The following is a 17,099-nucleotide window of genomic DNA, read 5'->3' as shown; positions in this document are numbered from 1 at the left end:
TACCTTGCTGGCCACTTCTTCTCTGCTTCCTCTTGCCTCCCTGGCCCCTTGGCACCGGGGTTCCCACCCAACGCCCTGTCACACGTGCTCACGGATGTAAACACCATATGTACCCTGATGGCTCAAAAAGCCGCACTCCTCACCCAGGCCTCTCCTTGACTCCAGACTTAACAAACCACATGTCACATTCTTGACATGTCCACCCGATGCCCAGTGTTGATCTAAAGTTTACACGTCCACAACGTACTCCTAAATCCTTCCTTCTGCCCAATGCCCGTCCTTCTCCCAGCCCTCTCAGGAAGAGGTCACTCTGTGCTTTCAGGACCTCAGGCCAAGAATTCTGGAGTCCTTGTTCTCTTTCTCACCCACCCCACATCCAATCCATCAGCCCCTCAATATATATCCAAAATCTGACCTCTTTCCATCACGTCCACCTGGGTCCAAGCCACCATCATCTCCTGCCTGAGTTACAGCCACTGCCTCCATCCAACCCCACTCCTACAGTCACCTCTCAACACCCTGCCCAAAAGCCTCCGACTGCTTCCCTTCTCCCAGAGGGCAAGCCAAAGTGCTCACGGAGGCCACGAGGCCCCAGTGTGCTGGCTTCTCCTCTGTGCTCCACCCCCGCCCTCCATACTCTGTCCCTCACTGCCTCTGCTCATCAAACCCCCCAGGGACCTCTGCCATTCCTCCAAAATCCTGGGCACATCCCCCCAGGCCTTAGCACTTGCCGTTCCTGCCACCTGGAATGCTGTTCCCAGATATACACGCAGCTCGCCACCTCCAAGTCTTTGCTCACATGTCACTCAGTGAGCCCTCTGCTGAGCACTGTTCCTAACAATCGCACCACCTGTTTCTACCCCCTAAGTGACCCTCGCGATCACCTTCTTCCCTCCTCTAGTTCTCTCTGTAGCGACTACAGCCCCGCTGACATCCTCTGTGTTTTCCTTATATGTTTAAGACCTATCTCCTACCAGCAGGTAAACTGCTCACTGCTGCACCTCCAGCCCCTGGGACAGCACCAGGCACATAGGAGACTCACAGCACTCCTGAACACACGCTGGAACAAAAGGGTTTCTGAAATAAACCCCAACAGCTCAAAGGAAATTTCAGCTGCCGTTCTCTTTCCTCGTCACCAAATGGCTCACGAAGTGGGTGACTTCTATTCCTAGGGAGAAATGCCCAGAGGCAGCTGGTGGCTGAGGGTCCTCCGAACCCTCCCTCAGGGTCTCTTTCCCTTAAAGGACTGCTCCCCGGTCAGTCAAGCTCACTCACTCTCAGGGTCAGCATTGGTTCATATTTGTTGAACGAGTAGACGGTGTCAGAAGCCTGACTTGCTGGGACCTTTCCCAGCTGCCTGACAGAAACATGAGTAAAAATGTCAGTGAAAATGGGATGGACAGCAGGCTCAGGGAGACCCGCTCAAAAAACAAACTGAGAAACCCCGTCGGTAGGAGGGCTAAATGCACCACCTGAAAAAATTTTTGAAAGAATTAATAGAGCCCACGACATAAGCAGTGAGTACTTTCCAGTTTAGTGACGAAAACAGAGATGAACAATTTCCATTTTCCCTCTTCTCTTCAGCACACTCTCCTCTGAACGGCTCACCCTTGGACCCGCGGCCCCTCTCCCAGAGCCCTGTCCCCTCACTCCGCCCATTTTTCTCCACCCTGCAGGTCTCAGCTTCAAGGGCACTTTCTCAAATAGACTTTCTCTGACAGCCCAAGTACCATCAAACTCCCCCATCACATTCTCTCCTGGGGCCCTGCCATCTTCCCTCATAACATGCATCACAAGCTGAGAGTGTGTATTTGTTTAAGTGTTTGTTAATACCTAGTATCCGCCTAGACTGTAAGACCAGTGAGCGCAGGAACTAGGCCTACTCTTTTACTAATGTATATCCAGCATCTAGCAACAGTGCCTGGTCCAGAATAAGCACACTTAAAAATAAGGCTTGCTCCATGAACAGATAAAACTGTCCTTCACTTCTTTATTTTAACTGCCTCCTAGTGATCTGAGCAGAACATTTTTTTAGATTAAAAAAACAAAACAGTAACAATATTGATTGGGTACCAAATTCTCAGAATCCACACCAGGCACTGTACAAGGCAAAATAAGCAGGCCTGGGCTTCCCTGGTGGTGCAGTGGTTAAGAATCTGCCTGCCAATGCAGGAGACATGGGTTCGAGCCTGGGTCTGGGAAGATCCCACATGCCGCGGAGCAACTAAGCTCGTGTGCCACAACTACTGAGCCTGCGCTCGAGGGCCCATGAGCCACAACTACTGAGCCCATGTACCACAACTACTGAAGCCCGCACGCCTAGAGCCCGTGCTGTGCAGCAAGAGAAGCCACCACAATGAGAAGCCCGCGCACCACAGCGAAGCTCGCGGCAACCAGAGAAAAGCCCGCATGCAGCAACGAAGACCCAACGCAGCCAAAAGTAAAATAAAAATTTATAAAAAATAATAATAATAAACAGGCCTCTTGCCATGTTAAAAGGTAAAATGAAAACTAACAAAAACAAGCATCAACAAATATGTAGACAGTTAGCCTGGTATAACAGGAGCTATGTAAGCTCAATTTAACTAAACCTAGGAAATCTGGCTTAAGGAACACACCACCACAGAGAGCTGCAGATGCAGTGTACGTGGCTAGAGAGGCTGAAAGGCAGGTGGTCATGGAAGAGGCGGGGCGGGGCTGACACTTGTGAAGCAGGGAGGAAAAACAAAGTCCTGCAGAGTCAGGGACTCAGGGCACCTGGTACTGACCCTTTCTCTGCTTCTAGAGACACAGGTCCTGCTGTACACCACTAACAAGGGCTACGTGAACTTGAGGCTTGCCCAAACCTGCGCTTCGTCAGGTTTTATCCCCACTTTTCAGGGCTTATATCACAATGTCAATGTAAGGTTAAACGGGAAAAGCAGGACACAAGTCATATATATACACACATATGTATCAGGACCCTATTTTAGGATAGAAAAACTGAGAGGATGGCTGTCGTTTCTTCTCTTCTTGACCCTCTGTTGTGCTCTCAAGGTTTTCCTTAACAATAAATTCACTCCTATAATCAGAAAAAGTCTATTTCAAAATATTCTCAACACAGCTGAGTCACTTGGTGATGTGACAACACAAATGCCAGTCACTGTCAGGTCATGACCCCCAGACATAAGAACATTTTGTTTCCTCCTGGTCTGAGAGAAGGTTTAATAAGGACAATGAATGTATGAAAAGACTAGAAACAAGCTCTAGGAATGAGGCTAATGAGAAATGGAAAGCTAAAAAACAGCCCCTCCCCTATCTGTTCTGAGCAGAGGGAGGTGGGATGAGGAACATTTAGCTGAGACATGACAGATCATTGCTGATGACAAGCAGGGAACACTCTGGAAGGACATGACAAGAGCGACAGGGCATCTTCTTGCTGGGGATGTTATCAAAGCAGGCCAACAAGCATCTTCTCTTTCCTCTCCGGGACTTGAGTGGGAAGTGTGACACAGCAGTGTACGGGGTCCTCGTCCCTGCCCACGTGGAGTTACGTCAAGCAGAGGAGACAGACATTGAGCAAAACAACAGCACGAATACTTTTTAAATTACAACCAAGACGGGGGCCATAAAGGAGAAGTATGGGATGCTCTGAGAGCACATAAATGGTTGAGCCAAAACCTGAAGGATGAGCAGAAATGAACCAAGCAAGAGGGTCAGAAAGAAGGGACAGCATGAACCCAAACCTGGAGCCGGGAGGAGCCAGGCCCCCTTGGGGACACGGAAGGTCAGAATGGCTGGAGGACAGAATGTAAGGGGAGCTTTGTGGGGGAGAGATCCACAGGCAGGGACCACGTGGAGGATTTTGAACTTTAACCTAATTGTGATGCCAACCAATAGAAAAATAATGATGATCAGATAAGATGACTGGGGAAGGAAGAGGAAGCCAGACCTCCGGCTTGAGCAAATGGGTAAGTGGTGCTCTAATTTACTGAGGCTGGAAATATTAAGAGAGCCAGAACTGGAAAGGGAGATCAGGAATCTGGGTTTGGGTAAGTTGGATTTGAGATGCCTGTGACACGTGGAGTTGGAGAGGTCAGGCAGGCAGCTAGATACACAGTGGTGGAGTAGAAGGAAGGACTGGGTTAGAGCCATTTGCATACGTACAGGAATTAAAGCCATGGAGTAGACGAGAGGCTGTAGGGGGAACTATAGTGGGAGAAAAGCAGAGAGGTGAGGGTGTACCTTATGGGGTCCCTACATGGACAGGTGCATAGAAAAGAAGGAGCTTACAAGAGGGGCTTGAGAGGACCTGCCGCAGAGTTGGTAGAAACTCAGGAGGGCGTGGTGTCATAGGAATCACGGGAAAGAATGTTCCAAGGATGAGGGGGTGAATTGTGCAGAGAGCTGAGATTCAGGAGGACAGAAAAATGACCATTGGATGCACAACCAAGAGGGTTTGGGTATTGAAGTGGGGACAGAAGCCAGATTGGAGTGGCTTGAAGACTAAATGAGAGGTGATGGATGGAGACAATTTTATTCATTTGTGTGTGTGTGTGTGTGTGTGTGTGGCCACGCCACACGGCTTACAGGATCTTAGTTCCTTGACCAGGGATTGAACCCGGGCCACAGCCGTGAAAGCTCCGAGTGCTAACCACTGGACCGGCCAGGGAATTCCCTGGAGACAACTTTTAAATAAGTGTGGCTGTGACAGACAGGAGAGAGAAAGGGTGATGGCTGGAGACAGATGTGACTGAGTCCAGGTTTGGGTGTTAGAGAAGATGGGGGAGACTCAAACACGGCTGCAGGCTAATGGGATGGATCCTTTGGAGAGGGAGGGATGACACAGTAGACAACTTACGGGGGTAAACTAAGCATGGGAGAAGAGGGAATTATCAAGGGGCAGAAAGGCTGACCCTAGGTGGAAGCGGGGATGCTTCCCATGATACGGCAATTTGCTAATGTCGTGATGAAGACCAATTAGCAGCAGTGAGGACTAGCTTTTTAGGGGCCAGGATTTTAAGTATGGAACAGAAATTATTTCCTCTGTAGTTACTTGCAAAGGTTGGAATATTAAAGAAAGATATGTTTCCCTGCTTAAAGATCACAGTTGTGAAGCAGAATTTAAACCTTAAAAGCATCTGCCCTAACCACTTGTCTTTCATTTGCTCTTGTTTAGGTAATATGAATTTAAAAGTTGCCCTTTCCTTAGCTATTTTTTAACAAAATTATAGACTAAAACAGATGATTAGACTCAGGAGTTAAAGTGACAACAAGATTGCAATGAATTCTCAAGAAACATAGCTAAGTGCAGAACATTCGATTGACTTCAAGCCTAACAGCAGGCAGCATCACTGGACTGACTGCTACAAATCCATCCAGATGTCTTATAGGCAATTTATCGGGTTGGCCAAAAAGTGCCTTCAGTTTTTAAGTAAAAATAAAAGACACATTCTTCATTTTCACCCAGAACTTTATTGAACGTATTCACCCTTTTGTTCCACTACCTTCTGCCATTTTTCAGGCAACTTCATAATTCCACTTTCGCAAAATGTTTTATCTTTTTGAGCACCTGTTCCAGGTGCCTTTTACAGTCTTCCAGGGAATTGAAATTTTTTCCAGTAAGAGAATTTTGTAAAGACCAAAATAAATGGAAATCTAAATAGACGTTTCTCCAAAGAAAACATACAGATGGCCAAAAAGCACATGAAAAGATGCTCAACATCACTAATTATCAAAAAAAAAAAATGCAAATCAGAACTACAGTGAGGTATCACCTGACAGCAGTCAGAATGGCCATCATCAAAAAGTCTACAAACAATAAATGCTGGAGAGGGTGTGGAGAAAAGGGAACACTCTTGCACTCTTGGTGGGAATGTAAATTGATACAGGCACTATGGAGAACAGTATGGAGGTTCCTCACAAAACTAAAAGTAGAACTACCATGTGACCCAGCAATCCCACTACTGGGCATATACCCAGAGAAAACCATAATTCAAAAAGAGTCATGTACCACAATGTTCACTGCAGCTCTATTTACAATAGCCAGGACATGGAAGCAACCTAAGTGTCCATCGACAGAGGAATGGATAAAGACGATGTGGCACATATATACAATGGAATATTACTCAGCCAAAACTTTTAATCTTTTTGAGCAAAGAACTGTTCCAGATGCCTTTTACAGTCTTCCAGGCAAATGAAAATTCTTGTTAGGAGAAGTTTGCGAAGACCGAAATAAATGGAAATCCAAAGGTGCAACGTCTGGTGAATACGATGGATGAATCAGAACTTCCCAGCCAAGCTGTAACAGTTTTTGCCTGGTCATCAAAGAAACATGCGGTCTTGCGTTATCCTGATGGAAGATTATGCGTTTTCTGTTGATTAATTCCGGATGCTTTTCGCCGAGCGCTGCTTTCAGTTGGTCTAACTGGGAGCAGTATCTGTTGGAATTAATCGTTTGGTTTTCCAGAAGGAGCTCATAATACGGGACTCCCTTCCAATCCCACCATATACACAACATCACCTTCTTTGGACGAAGGTGTGGTTGGTCGTGGTTCATTTCGCTTGCCCCACGATCTCTCCCATTCCACATTATTGTACAGCATCCACTGTTCATTGCCCGTCACGATTTGATTTAAAAATGGAAGGTTTTCATTGCATTTAAGCAGAGAATAGCATGCAGAAATACGGTCAAGAAGGTTTTTCTCGCTTAACTTACGTGGAACCCAAACATCAAAGCCATGAACATAACCAAGCTGGTGCAAATGATTTTCAACGCTTGATTTGGATATTTTGAGTATGTCGGCTGTCTCCCACATGGTATAACGTTGACTCTTCTCCATTAACGTCTCGATTTGATCACTATCAACTTCACCTGGTGTACCCGACCAGGGAGCATCATCCAGTGAGAAATCTCCAGAACGAAACTTCACAAACCCTTTTGACATGTTCGATCAGTCACAGCACCTTCTCCATACACTGCACAAATCTTTTCTTGCATTTTGGTTGCATTTTTACCTTTCTTGAAATAATAAAGCATAGTCAGCCAAAAATGTTGCTTTTTTTCTTCCATCTTCAATATTAAAATGGCCACAAAAATTCACCAATTTTAATAAGTCTTTTTTTAAATTTCTTTTTGGCTGCATTGGGTCTTGGCTGCTGTGCACAGGCTTTCTCTAGTTACGGCGTGCGGGGACTACTCTTCGTTGTGGTGCGCGGGCTTCTCATTGCGGTGGCTTCTCTTGTTGCAGAACACGGGATCTAGGCGCACGGGCTTCAGTAGTTGTGGTTCACAGGCTCTAGAGCGCAGGCTCAGCAGTTGTGGCACACAGCCTCAGTAGTTGTGGCGCACGGGCTTAGCTGCTCCGCAGCATGTGGGATCTTCCCGGACCAGGGCTCAAACCTGCATCCTCCGCATTGGCAGGTGGATTCTTAACCACTGCGCCACCAGGGAAGTCCCAATAAGTGGTTTTTTTAAATGCACGCTAATATGACAGCTGTCACATACAATCTAACAAAATTGTTTTGAATGAAGTTAAAGACAACTAAGTACTACTAGAGCCATCTTATGGAAAAAAATGAATGAAACTTTCGGCCAACCCAATAATTGTTTTCCAAAGAGTTTTAAGATCTGTTAGTGTTCTGGAGTTTTAAGATGTGTTAGTGTTCTGAAATGGGTCTCTTACTTCCCAGGTCTGTGAAGGCTACTCAAAGCCGACAAGACAAAACAAGACAAGACAGGGCAGAGTCTTTCCACTGCCAGCCAGCAAGTTTAAATACCTCTTCAACCACCTCTGTCCCTACCTGGTATTGCTAATAATCAAAACAACACACAGAGACAAAGCATTGGCAGGAAATATATACATGTCTCCACTCAAAACAAAGACTGAGAGAAAGCTTATAACACATTACACAGAGAAACTCTCACTAAGGTAGATAAATGTAAGACTTCAATTAAGAGCATCTATGTCCATGACCAAGAGTCATGAATTAAAATGGATGTCTACAAGTGAGTGCAGAGAAAAAGAAGCATTTTCAAAGAGTATTACAATAAGGGCAGTGGTTGAGTTGTGTTTTAATTGGGGCTGAATAAGACAGTCATAAACGCACAAGAGCTAAACTAAAATGTTTCTGGATATCAACCTGAACTCTGCACATACAACTTCCCACAAGAAAATGCTTATGCAAACAGCAAAGGCTTTACCTGATAGACTGTAAGAAACTAGGCCTCAGAGAAAGGAGCAGTGCTGCTCTGTATATAGACATTCATTTCTTTTTCCTTCTGTATGTAAATGCAATAGCCTCTCTAGGACTTTGCTTTCCTCCTTATTCGTGTCACATGAGCACATCTATTCTCCTTTCTACAGAATTACCTCTAGGCAGCTTGGTCTAGGCACTCACCAGGTCCTTGAGATGTTTCCTCCTAAGCTAGTTTCGAACCATTGGGATGCATTGCATACACTGCTCCCCTCTTTCTGAAAATGAGATCGTTAACATTTTGAACCAAACCAGGCAACTTGATGCTAATCCAAAAGTCAGGAACTACTCTTTGTGAGGGGTATCTCCTCTTCCACATTCAAGGGCAGTAAAAGAACCAGGAGCTGGTTTGCTCCTACCCCAGGGACAGCCTCAGGGCCAGGCAGGAAGACCTGCACCCACCTCCTTAGCTCAGCAACGAGCAGCGCCGTGCAAGGAACCCCCAGGGTCATCAGAGAGATGTTGTTGATGGCAGGCTTGACAAACGCCAGGCACGTTGTAACTGCAGACAGGACGCAGACCACCACCTTGAACCTGCCCCTGCATGGGTGAAAGCAAACCGAATCCATTAGCAAAGGAGGTCGTGTTGATTTGTTGAATGCTGGCAAAGTACGGGCACTGCTGATGGGAGTGCAAGCTCAAAAGACATTCCACACTGAGTACCAGGAACGTAGAAAACCATTCTCGTGCACTGGCTCAGTTATTCTAGGAATTTATCCTCAGGAAACAGTAAGAAATTTTCAAAATATTTAGCCATGAAAATGGTAAAATTAAAATCAACCTAAATCCCTAAGGGTGAGATATGAATACTTGATTTTTTTTTAGTGGCATTTCTCTGTATGTTTTTTTCAGATGTTTTACAGCATGATTGGGCAAACTCTCTCTGTAAAGGGTCAGATAGTAAATATTTTAGGTTTTGCAGGTCACAGGGTCTCTGCCTCAGCTACTCAACTCTGCCACTGTGGACAGCAAGTAAGCAAATAGGCATGGCTATGCACCAATAAAACTTGACTTGCAAAAACAGGCAAGGGGCCCACCTGGCCGAAGAACATAGTCTGCCAACCCCTGTTCTACAAGGTGAACATGTATGACCTTTATCAGAAAAACAGAGACCATTTACAAACCATAAAACTTCCTAGATTAAAAGAAAAAAATGCCCTATGTGTCTAGCACACAAAAGTCTAAAATTCTAGTGTCTATATTTACTGACAATCCAGTCTAGTATGCATTGGAATTTTGTGTTAGGTTTTCGACATGACAAATCTTAGAAAAATAATGCATACCATCCTTACACCCTTCAGTGAAGGTGCTTTCGGTAGCAAGATCTAGAAGTGGCGACGTGACCCTGGACATGCTCCTTCTTCCCTCCCTGGGACTCCGTTTCCTTATCTACAAATTTCCTGTCTAGTCTGGACTAGATGATCTCAAAGGCCATAGCCATGACTGAAATTTAGGGGCACATGATTTTCCTGAAGTTTCTGTTATTCCTCATTAGCACAATTTACTTTGGCCAAGAGCCCTGGAAAGGGTCACAGTTAGGAAGCTAATCTGCATGAAATTCCATTATAAGGAAATCAAAGTGCTTTGAAACCTTCAAAATACAAATGGATCAGGGCTTCCCTGGTGGCGCAGTGGTTGAGAGTCTGCCTGCCGATGCAGGGAACGCGGGTTCATGCCCCGGTCCGGGAAGATCCCACATGCCGCGGAGCGGCTGGGCCCGTGAGCCATGGCCGCTGAGGCTGCACATCCGGAGCCTGTGCTCCGCAGCGGGAAGGGCCGCAATGGTGAGAGGCCCACGTACCAGAAAACAAAACAAACAAACAAAAAAACAAATGGATCTCTTAAAGAGGAACACCACTTATCATCAAGGCACAGGAAATCATTGATCAAGCTGCCAACATTCTGACTGGAATGAACAGGAATTGTAGCCCTGAACTTCGACCAGAGGGAAAATATATGTATATGGGAAAGGATCCAGGCAGCAAATCCTCAGGAGAACCGTGTTCTTTTCCTGGCCTTGCCGGCATCCTTCAGCTACCGGATAAAAGTCTGCGACACAGCCTGAGGACGGCAGCGTGACAGGCCCCAGCCCTGAGCATGCGCATGGCCCTTGGGGACCCACGGTAACTCTGTTACTGGGTTTGAGGTTCTGTGACACGTCCAGGCTTTTTTGCCTTTTAGACTGCATAAACACATAATCAGATACTTCCAAATTGCATCATCTCTCTGTATCCAATGGTTTAGGACTCAGGCACAGGACACGGAGAGCAACATGAGACCCACTATGTTCACATTCTGCCTCCATCACTTAGCAGTGCTGGGGTCTTTGGCAGGTCACTAAAACTCCCTAGGCTTCAGGTGTTCCGTATGGAAATCAAGACACTGGCCCCATGGTGTTCATACAAGCATTAAAGCACTCAACACAGAGCCTGGTACATGGTGTGTGCAAATAAAATCCATTATTTCTGTTATCATGACCATCCTTTGAGAAGAAATGTTATTTTACATAACATCATTGTTGATAATATCACACGCAGGGAAAAGCTGACTGAGCTGGTGCTGCAATCAGCAAAGGCTCTATATGGTTCTGCCGAAGAGTTCAAAGGCAACAAGCTTGACGAAGCATGCTTTTTCTAAGGGGAACGTGGGCAGACACTTCCCTACCACTCCCCAGAGGGTGTGGAGGAATGCACTTCTGGAAGGCAGCTTAACCAATGAAGACATCGTGTGAATGCACGATTCTGCAACCAGCAGAAGTCAACAGAGGTCACCAGCCGACCCCACGGTCACCAGAGGCCCTGGGGACAGAGAGAGCTAGAAATAACCCAAAGCAAGGGGTCCCCATCGGGTGTTTTCTAAACAACCCTTACTGTGGCCTCTGTTCCTGTTTTCAACTTTCCAGCCCATTATGGGCTCAAACTGAACACAAGGTCAGGGAACCCTTAGCATCCCTTCTTCCTGTATTCCCCAAACCAAAATCTAGCAACCAAATACCATCATCATAATATTATTATAATAATACTGTTACTGTTCTTATCATTAGCTACCCTTTAAAGCAATGGTTTTCAGCCCTATCAGGCCCTGAGCTCCTTTTTTATATCAAATGTTTGGTAATGCCCCCTTTACTCTTCTGAAGTGAAATAGAATTTATGGATGATAAAACCTCCCATCACTGGGGCCACCAAAAACATGTCCTTAAACTTCCCAGATGGCCTGCATGGGATAGACATGTCCCTGGCTAAGATCCACTGCTTTAAACTCCCCTTTAAGACTAAAATATAACCTATTTAGAACAAGCCCCTGATACTCACAGGACTCCAGCATTTGGTCCTGGAAAGTCCACCCCCATCATTTTCTAAGGAACTGATACAGCCCAGAGAGTCTGAGATGGAGGCCCCAGGTTATCCAGGCAGAGAGAGAGCAGGACAGGGAAACCTCAGCCTGCAACCTTGCTATTCAGGATTCAAAAAATGAACTGGATCATAAAGTGAGGGCTGTCCCTACATTTTGTAGACACAACATCATAAAAACCAAGATAAATTCTTTAGAAAATGTATACAATTAGCCTACAAAAGGTCTTTTTCTCAAAACAAAAATGTCAATTTTTTTTTTTTTTTTTTTTGCGGTACGCAGGCCTCTCACTGTTGCGGCCTCTCCCGTTGCGGAGCACAGGCTCCGGACGTGCAGGCTCAGCGGCCATGGCTCACGGGCTCAGCCGCTCCGCGACATGTGGGATCTTCCCGGACCGGGGCACGAACCCGCATCCCCTGCATCGGCAGGCGGACTCTCAACCACTGCACCACCAGGGAAGCCCCAAATTATTAATAACCATCAACAGTTGAGTGTATATCCTGACAATTCTTCAGACATTCCAGGCAAGATGAAAGACAGCCCTTTTTTTAAAAATCCCACCAATTACTTCTATTTACATATGAACTTTGATAATTTCCCTGCCGTTCTAGATATCTTTATCTTCAAAACTCTTACCTGTATGAGCCATTCATAAAAACTTCTAGCATTTAGTCTTTACTCTGTAAGAGACACTATATTATACACTTGATATGATTTTCCCGTATATTTCTAACCCCTAAGGTAGATTCTTTTACTAGCTCCACTTTACAGATGAGCAAAATGAGGTATCAGAGCTTAAAAAAAAACTGGATTGTTATTGAAATCCGTATTTGTCTGATCCAAAGTCACTTAGTCAACACATTCTCCCCTCTCTTCTCTAGAAATCTCACACTGGAACCACTCCTAATAGGTTGTTAGAAATATTCCAGCAAAGTCTAGATCACTGAAAAAAAAAGTGGGGGGCTGAGGGGAGACAAATCTTAACTATCGTGTAAGTTCAGGCAGTTAAAACACACACTCCCCAGTCTCCAGAATTCCTGGTTTTGACCCGAAATCTTTGGTGTGGCCTGCCATTCCACTGCAGAGCTGCCACCTGTCCCCGCATCATGGGTGGTGAAGCCCACACAGAGGGGTTTGGGTTTCTGGCCTTCTTGCTCTCCCCACCACTGGCAAATTGAAGGCCAACAAATAGAGCTGAAATCCTTATTTACAGTGAGCTATAACATGCACCTTTTCTTTCTTTGCTCGTTAAAATTAGCAATGTTCATTCTCTCCTTCAATTGGTATGCATAGCTCAGAAATGCTGGGCAGAAATTTCCACGTGCCATTGGTAATAACGAAAGCTAACTTGAAGCACTGACCATGTTCTTAGTACTCTACAGAGCGCTCTGCAGGATCATCTCACAAGAACCCTGAGGTGAACACCATGAATCACCTAATTCTACAGATGAGGAAACAGAAAGTTGAAGAGTCAAGACAAGTTATACAGTTCGTAAGCAGGGAAGCTAGGAATCAAACCCAGGTGGGTCTCCAAAGCCAAGGATATAGACATACAGGGTGCTCAGTGCCTCCAAAGGACTCTCCCCAAACTGAAGGCAGAGAGTTCACATCTTCAGCAGAGAAAGGCTGCAGAGTGCTGGCGATGGAAGAGTCCCAGGTGGTCACAGACCCCCCTGCCTCAAAATGTGTTTCATTATTAAAGTCGGTAAGTTTTCATTACTACAGCATTGCCCCATTTTCTTCTCTCCTGCACCCACCAAGAGACAAGAAAAGAAAAAGATTCTCTATTATGAACACATTAAAAACTGTCCAGTGGAATTTCAAACCCAGGCCTCCAGAGCACCACAAACAAACAAAACCCTTATTCCCATTTCGTCAGCTTCTCACTCAGATCCCAGGATTTGAACAATCAGATCTAAGAGCAAAATGGTTCCTCAGCTCTCAACCTAATGCACGTGTTCTCAGGGAAAGCATGGAGGTGACTGGTGGGCACCTTCTGAGACCACAGAAAAGGCCAAAAGGTAAGGGCTGTGTCTCTCAGGCAGAGGTAAAAAGTCCCCACTGGCCAAGCCACTTCGTGCCCCTGCTCGAGTGGCATCTACCTCCACCCCTGCCCTCACCCCTGCCCGACCTCCCAAGGCTTTCTGATTACCCCCCAGTCATTCTCCTGAAGCTGAACAAGGAAACAAGACACACAACTGAAACACAGCAGGTTGGCTTAGGCTCTTTCCGGTTTCTATTCTGGAGAAGGTCTCAGCACGATGGAGAACATATTTCATCTAAGACCAGGAACACCCTCCTTTTCGCTTCTACTTGTAAACAGCTGCTCTCTCTCTCTCTCTCTCTCTCTCTCTTATTTTTTGATAAGTAACCTCTTGAGGATACGTCTATCTGCTCAATGGTTATTTAGAGATAATACTATTTAATTCAAATCCTGCTGCCCAGGATGAAGATTGTACAGCTAATCCATTTAAAGTATGTTTTCTTGGGATTCCCTGGTGGTCCAGTGGTTAGGACTCAGTGCTTTCACTGCCGGGGCCCAGGTTCAATCCCTGGTCAGGGAACTAAGATCCTGCCAAGCCATGTGGTGTGGCCAATAAATAAATAAATAAAGTATGTTTTCTCCCTACCTCATTTAATAATGCATTTTTTAGGATTAAAAATTAATGTGCTCTTTTTAAAAAAAAATTGTAAAACAGTACAGATTAAAGGTAAAAGTGAAATTTCTCTCTCCACCCCAATTCCTAAGAATAGCCAATGGTAGTAGCTGCTGTCCTCATCCTCTCAGGCATGTTTATGCATATACAAAGACATATACTCAAAAGAGGCTTCATTCATTCTAAATAAATTAGGGTGTTACACACACAGGTTCTACAAGGTGCTTTTTGCAGCCAGCACGTTTCATTGACACTCCTCTACCTCTATCCATACAGAACAGCCTGCGTCTCTAATAGCTGCATTGCTCCTATTCTCCTCCCATTACCAGGAAAACTGTAATGAACTCTTTTATTTTCCTGGTATAGCTCTTCCCTGGGCACACACAGCTTGCTTGATTGAATCCATATTTTTGGATTGTTTATCTATCTATCTCTATATATATATTTTAACTAAACAGTGTGTACAGAGAAACATATGAGTAATGAGTTCTGGGAGAATTTCTCATCTTTATGACGCTGACTCTCTTCTGTTACTTCAGATATTAACAAGAGTGCCTCAGAAAGACCTTCTCTGACCAAACTCTAAACCAGCACCCCAAGTCACCACTACCCCCTTACCAGCTTCATTTTTCATCATAGCACTCTCACACCCTAACATAATATTATTTATGTGTGTGTTTGTTGATTCATAATCTCTCCAACTTCAGTGTAAGCCCATCAAGGGCAGAGACGTTGCTGTTATATCCTAGTGCCTAGAAAACTTCATAGTAAATAGTTCATGGTAAATAGTTAAGTCCAAAAAATATATACTTGATAAATAACCATGTAAGAATAACACAATGGGGCTTCCCTAGTGGCGCAGTGGTTGAGAGTTCACCTGCCGACGCAGGGGTCCGGGAGGATCCCACGTGCCGCGGAGTGGCTGGGCCGTGAGCCATGGCCGCTGAGCCTGCGCATCCGGAGCCTGTGCTCTGCAACGGGAGAGGCCACAACAGTGAGAGGCCCACATACAGCAAAAAAAAAAAAAGAATAACACAATGGATATTAAAATGCATCCCTTCCTGAAATACTGGATTTCCAGCTTAAAGGTGTGTGTGTGTGTGTGTGTGTGTGTGTGTAGCTCTCATCAGAAGCAATACTGACACAATTTGAATATTATCTATAGCGCCAAGAACCAGTTCCTCAGTGTGGATTCTACTGTAAACATTTAAAACTCGTGGAGTTGGGTGGGACTCAGGAAATATTATAGCAGGAAATCAAAGGTCTTTGAACTACCATTCAGTCTTTTCTCCTGCCCTGAAAAGCCTTCTAGTTTTGCTAGTACCAGTAAGGGGGATATTGACTTTTTGTCCTACTGTCAGGTAACTTCTTCCCCAACATATTAAAATCACCTTTTTTATCGGCAGTTTGGTTTTGGTCTGACAGTACAATCAGTGGATATTAAATAAGTATATGATAAGCTCATCACTAGGTTAGACTCAATAGGGTGTGATTTTTCTTTTTTTTTTCTAATTTATTTTATTTTTGGCTGTGCTGGGTCTTCGTTGCTGTGTGCAGGCTTTTAGTTGTGGTGAGTGGGGACTACTCTTCGTTGCAGTGCGCGGGCTTCTCATTGCGGTGGCTTCTCTTGTTGCGGAGCATAGCTCTGGGTGCGCAGGCTTCAGTAGTTGTGGCTTGCGGGCTCTAGAGCACGGGCCAGTAGTTGTGGCGCACGGGCTTAGCTGCTCCATGGCATGTGGGATCTGCCCGGACCAGGGCTCAAGCTTGTGTCCCCTGCATTGGCAGGTGGATTCTTAACCACTGCACCACCAGGGAACCCCTTTTTGTGTACCTGTGTGATTTTTCTTGATATATACTAGGTTGGCCAAAAAGCTCGTTCGGGTTTTTCTGCAAGATGGAAAAACCCGAACGAACTTTTTGGCCAACCCAATACATCGTTATATTGGGTACCACACCTAGTAGTAAATGCAAAAATTTAGTACAAACTTACCTGTCATTCCGAAAGATCTTTGGTAGATACCTTCTGGGGAACCACATGGCCAGAGCACACATCAGAACCCAAAGGATTGCAAGTTCATCAAGCATCTGACCCAGGAAACTAAGGGTTGCATGGAAGTAGACGGATCCAATTCCTAGAATCAATTACAACCAATAAAAAAGGTCACATAGAAGAACAGACTCACAAATTCAATACACTGCTTAGGGATAGCCCTTTCACAAACAGCAATGATCAGGTCACTCTATCTCTCTGAGAAAAGAAACTGAAGAAACTCACACCACCTAGGCATGCAGACTTCAAGTCTAGAAAGAAGATTTGAAGAAGGGCCCAAACACCAGCACATCAGATCTTTTTTTTTTAACATCTTTATTGGAGTATAATTGCTTTACAATGGTGTGTTAGTTTCTGCTTTATAACAAAGTGAATCAGTTATACATATACATATGTTCCCATATCTCTTCCCTCTTGCGTCTCCCTCCCTCGCACAGATCTTTAATAACTGCACAACACTCTGTCTTCATCCACCTGTTCATGGGAACAGGCAGTAAAAAAAGTCAACATTCTCTCACTGTTAAGAATTCCCAATCTGCCTGTGGAAGGAAATGAAAATTATACAAGTATTTCCCAGAATAATGAAGGATCAAACATTTGATCCTTCATTTGTTTTCTTTTTTTTATTTTAGTCCATTAGAAACCACAGTTTCATCAGACTTCAATTGTTTCACATGACTTTCTTCAGAAGTTCACAGAAAACTGCACTGGCACAACACCAATAGCTATTACATAAATGAATTCTCAAACGCAATTGTGATAACTACGGTCAACCTTGTTATGAAGCCCAAAAGAGTCCTCCTTTT

General features: G+C 44.9%; 1 protein-coding gene across 2 annotated transcripts in view; it reads right to left on the bottom strand.

Moving 5' to 3' along the window:
* Nucleotides 1-17,099, bottom strand: part of ACER2 (alkaline ceramidase 2) — a 93,451-nt gene that overhangs the window by 68,647 nt on the left and 7,705 nt on the right. For both annotated transcript variants that reach the window (XR_003432680.1, XM_027105944.1), the window contains exons 3-4: nt 16,234-16,375; nt 8,638-8,775 (exon numbers count right to left, since the gene is read on the bottom strand). Coding sequence is in view for 1 of the 2 variants with exons in the window: in XM_027105944.1 (XP_026961745.1) it covers nt 8,638-8,775; nt 16,234-16,375 (280 nt within the window). In the remaining variant the exon portion in view is untranslated. The remainder of the gene's footprint in view (nt 1-8,637; nt 8,776-16,233; nt 16,376-17,099) is intronic.

This window comes from Aethalodelphis obliquidens, unplaced genomic scaffold (genome assembly GCF_003676395.1).
Source record: "Aethalodelphis obliquidens isolate GAN/ISIS:26980383/991018 unplaced genomic scaffold, ASM367639v1 scaffold7, whole genome shotgun sequence".
NCBI classification, from domain to species: Eukaryota; Metazoa; Chordata; class Mammalia; order Artiodactyla; family Delphinidae; genus Aethalodelphis; species Aethalodelphis obliquidens.
The sequence above is the reverse complement of the archived record's forward strand: the minus strand, read 5'-3'. Positions and strand labels throughout refer to the sequence as shown.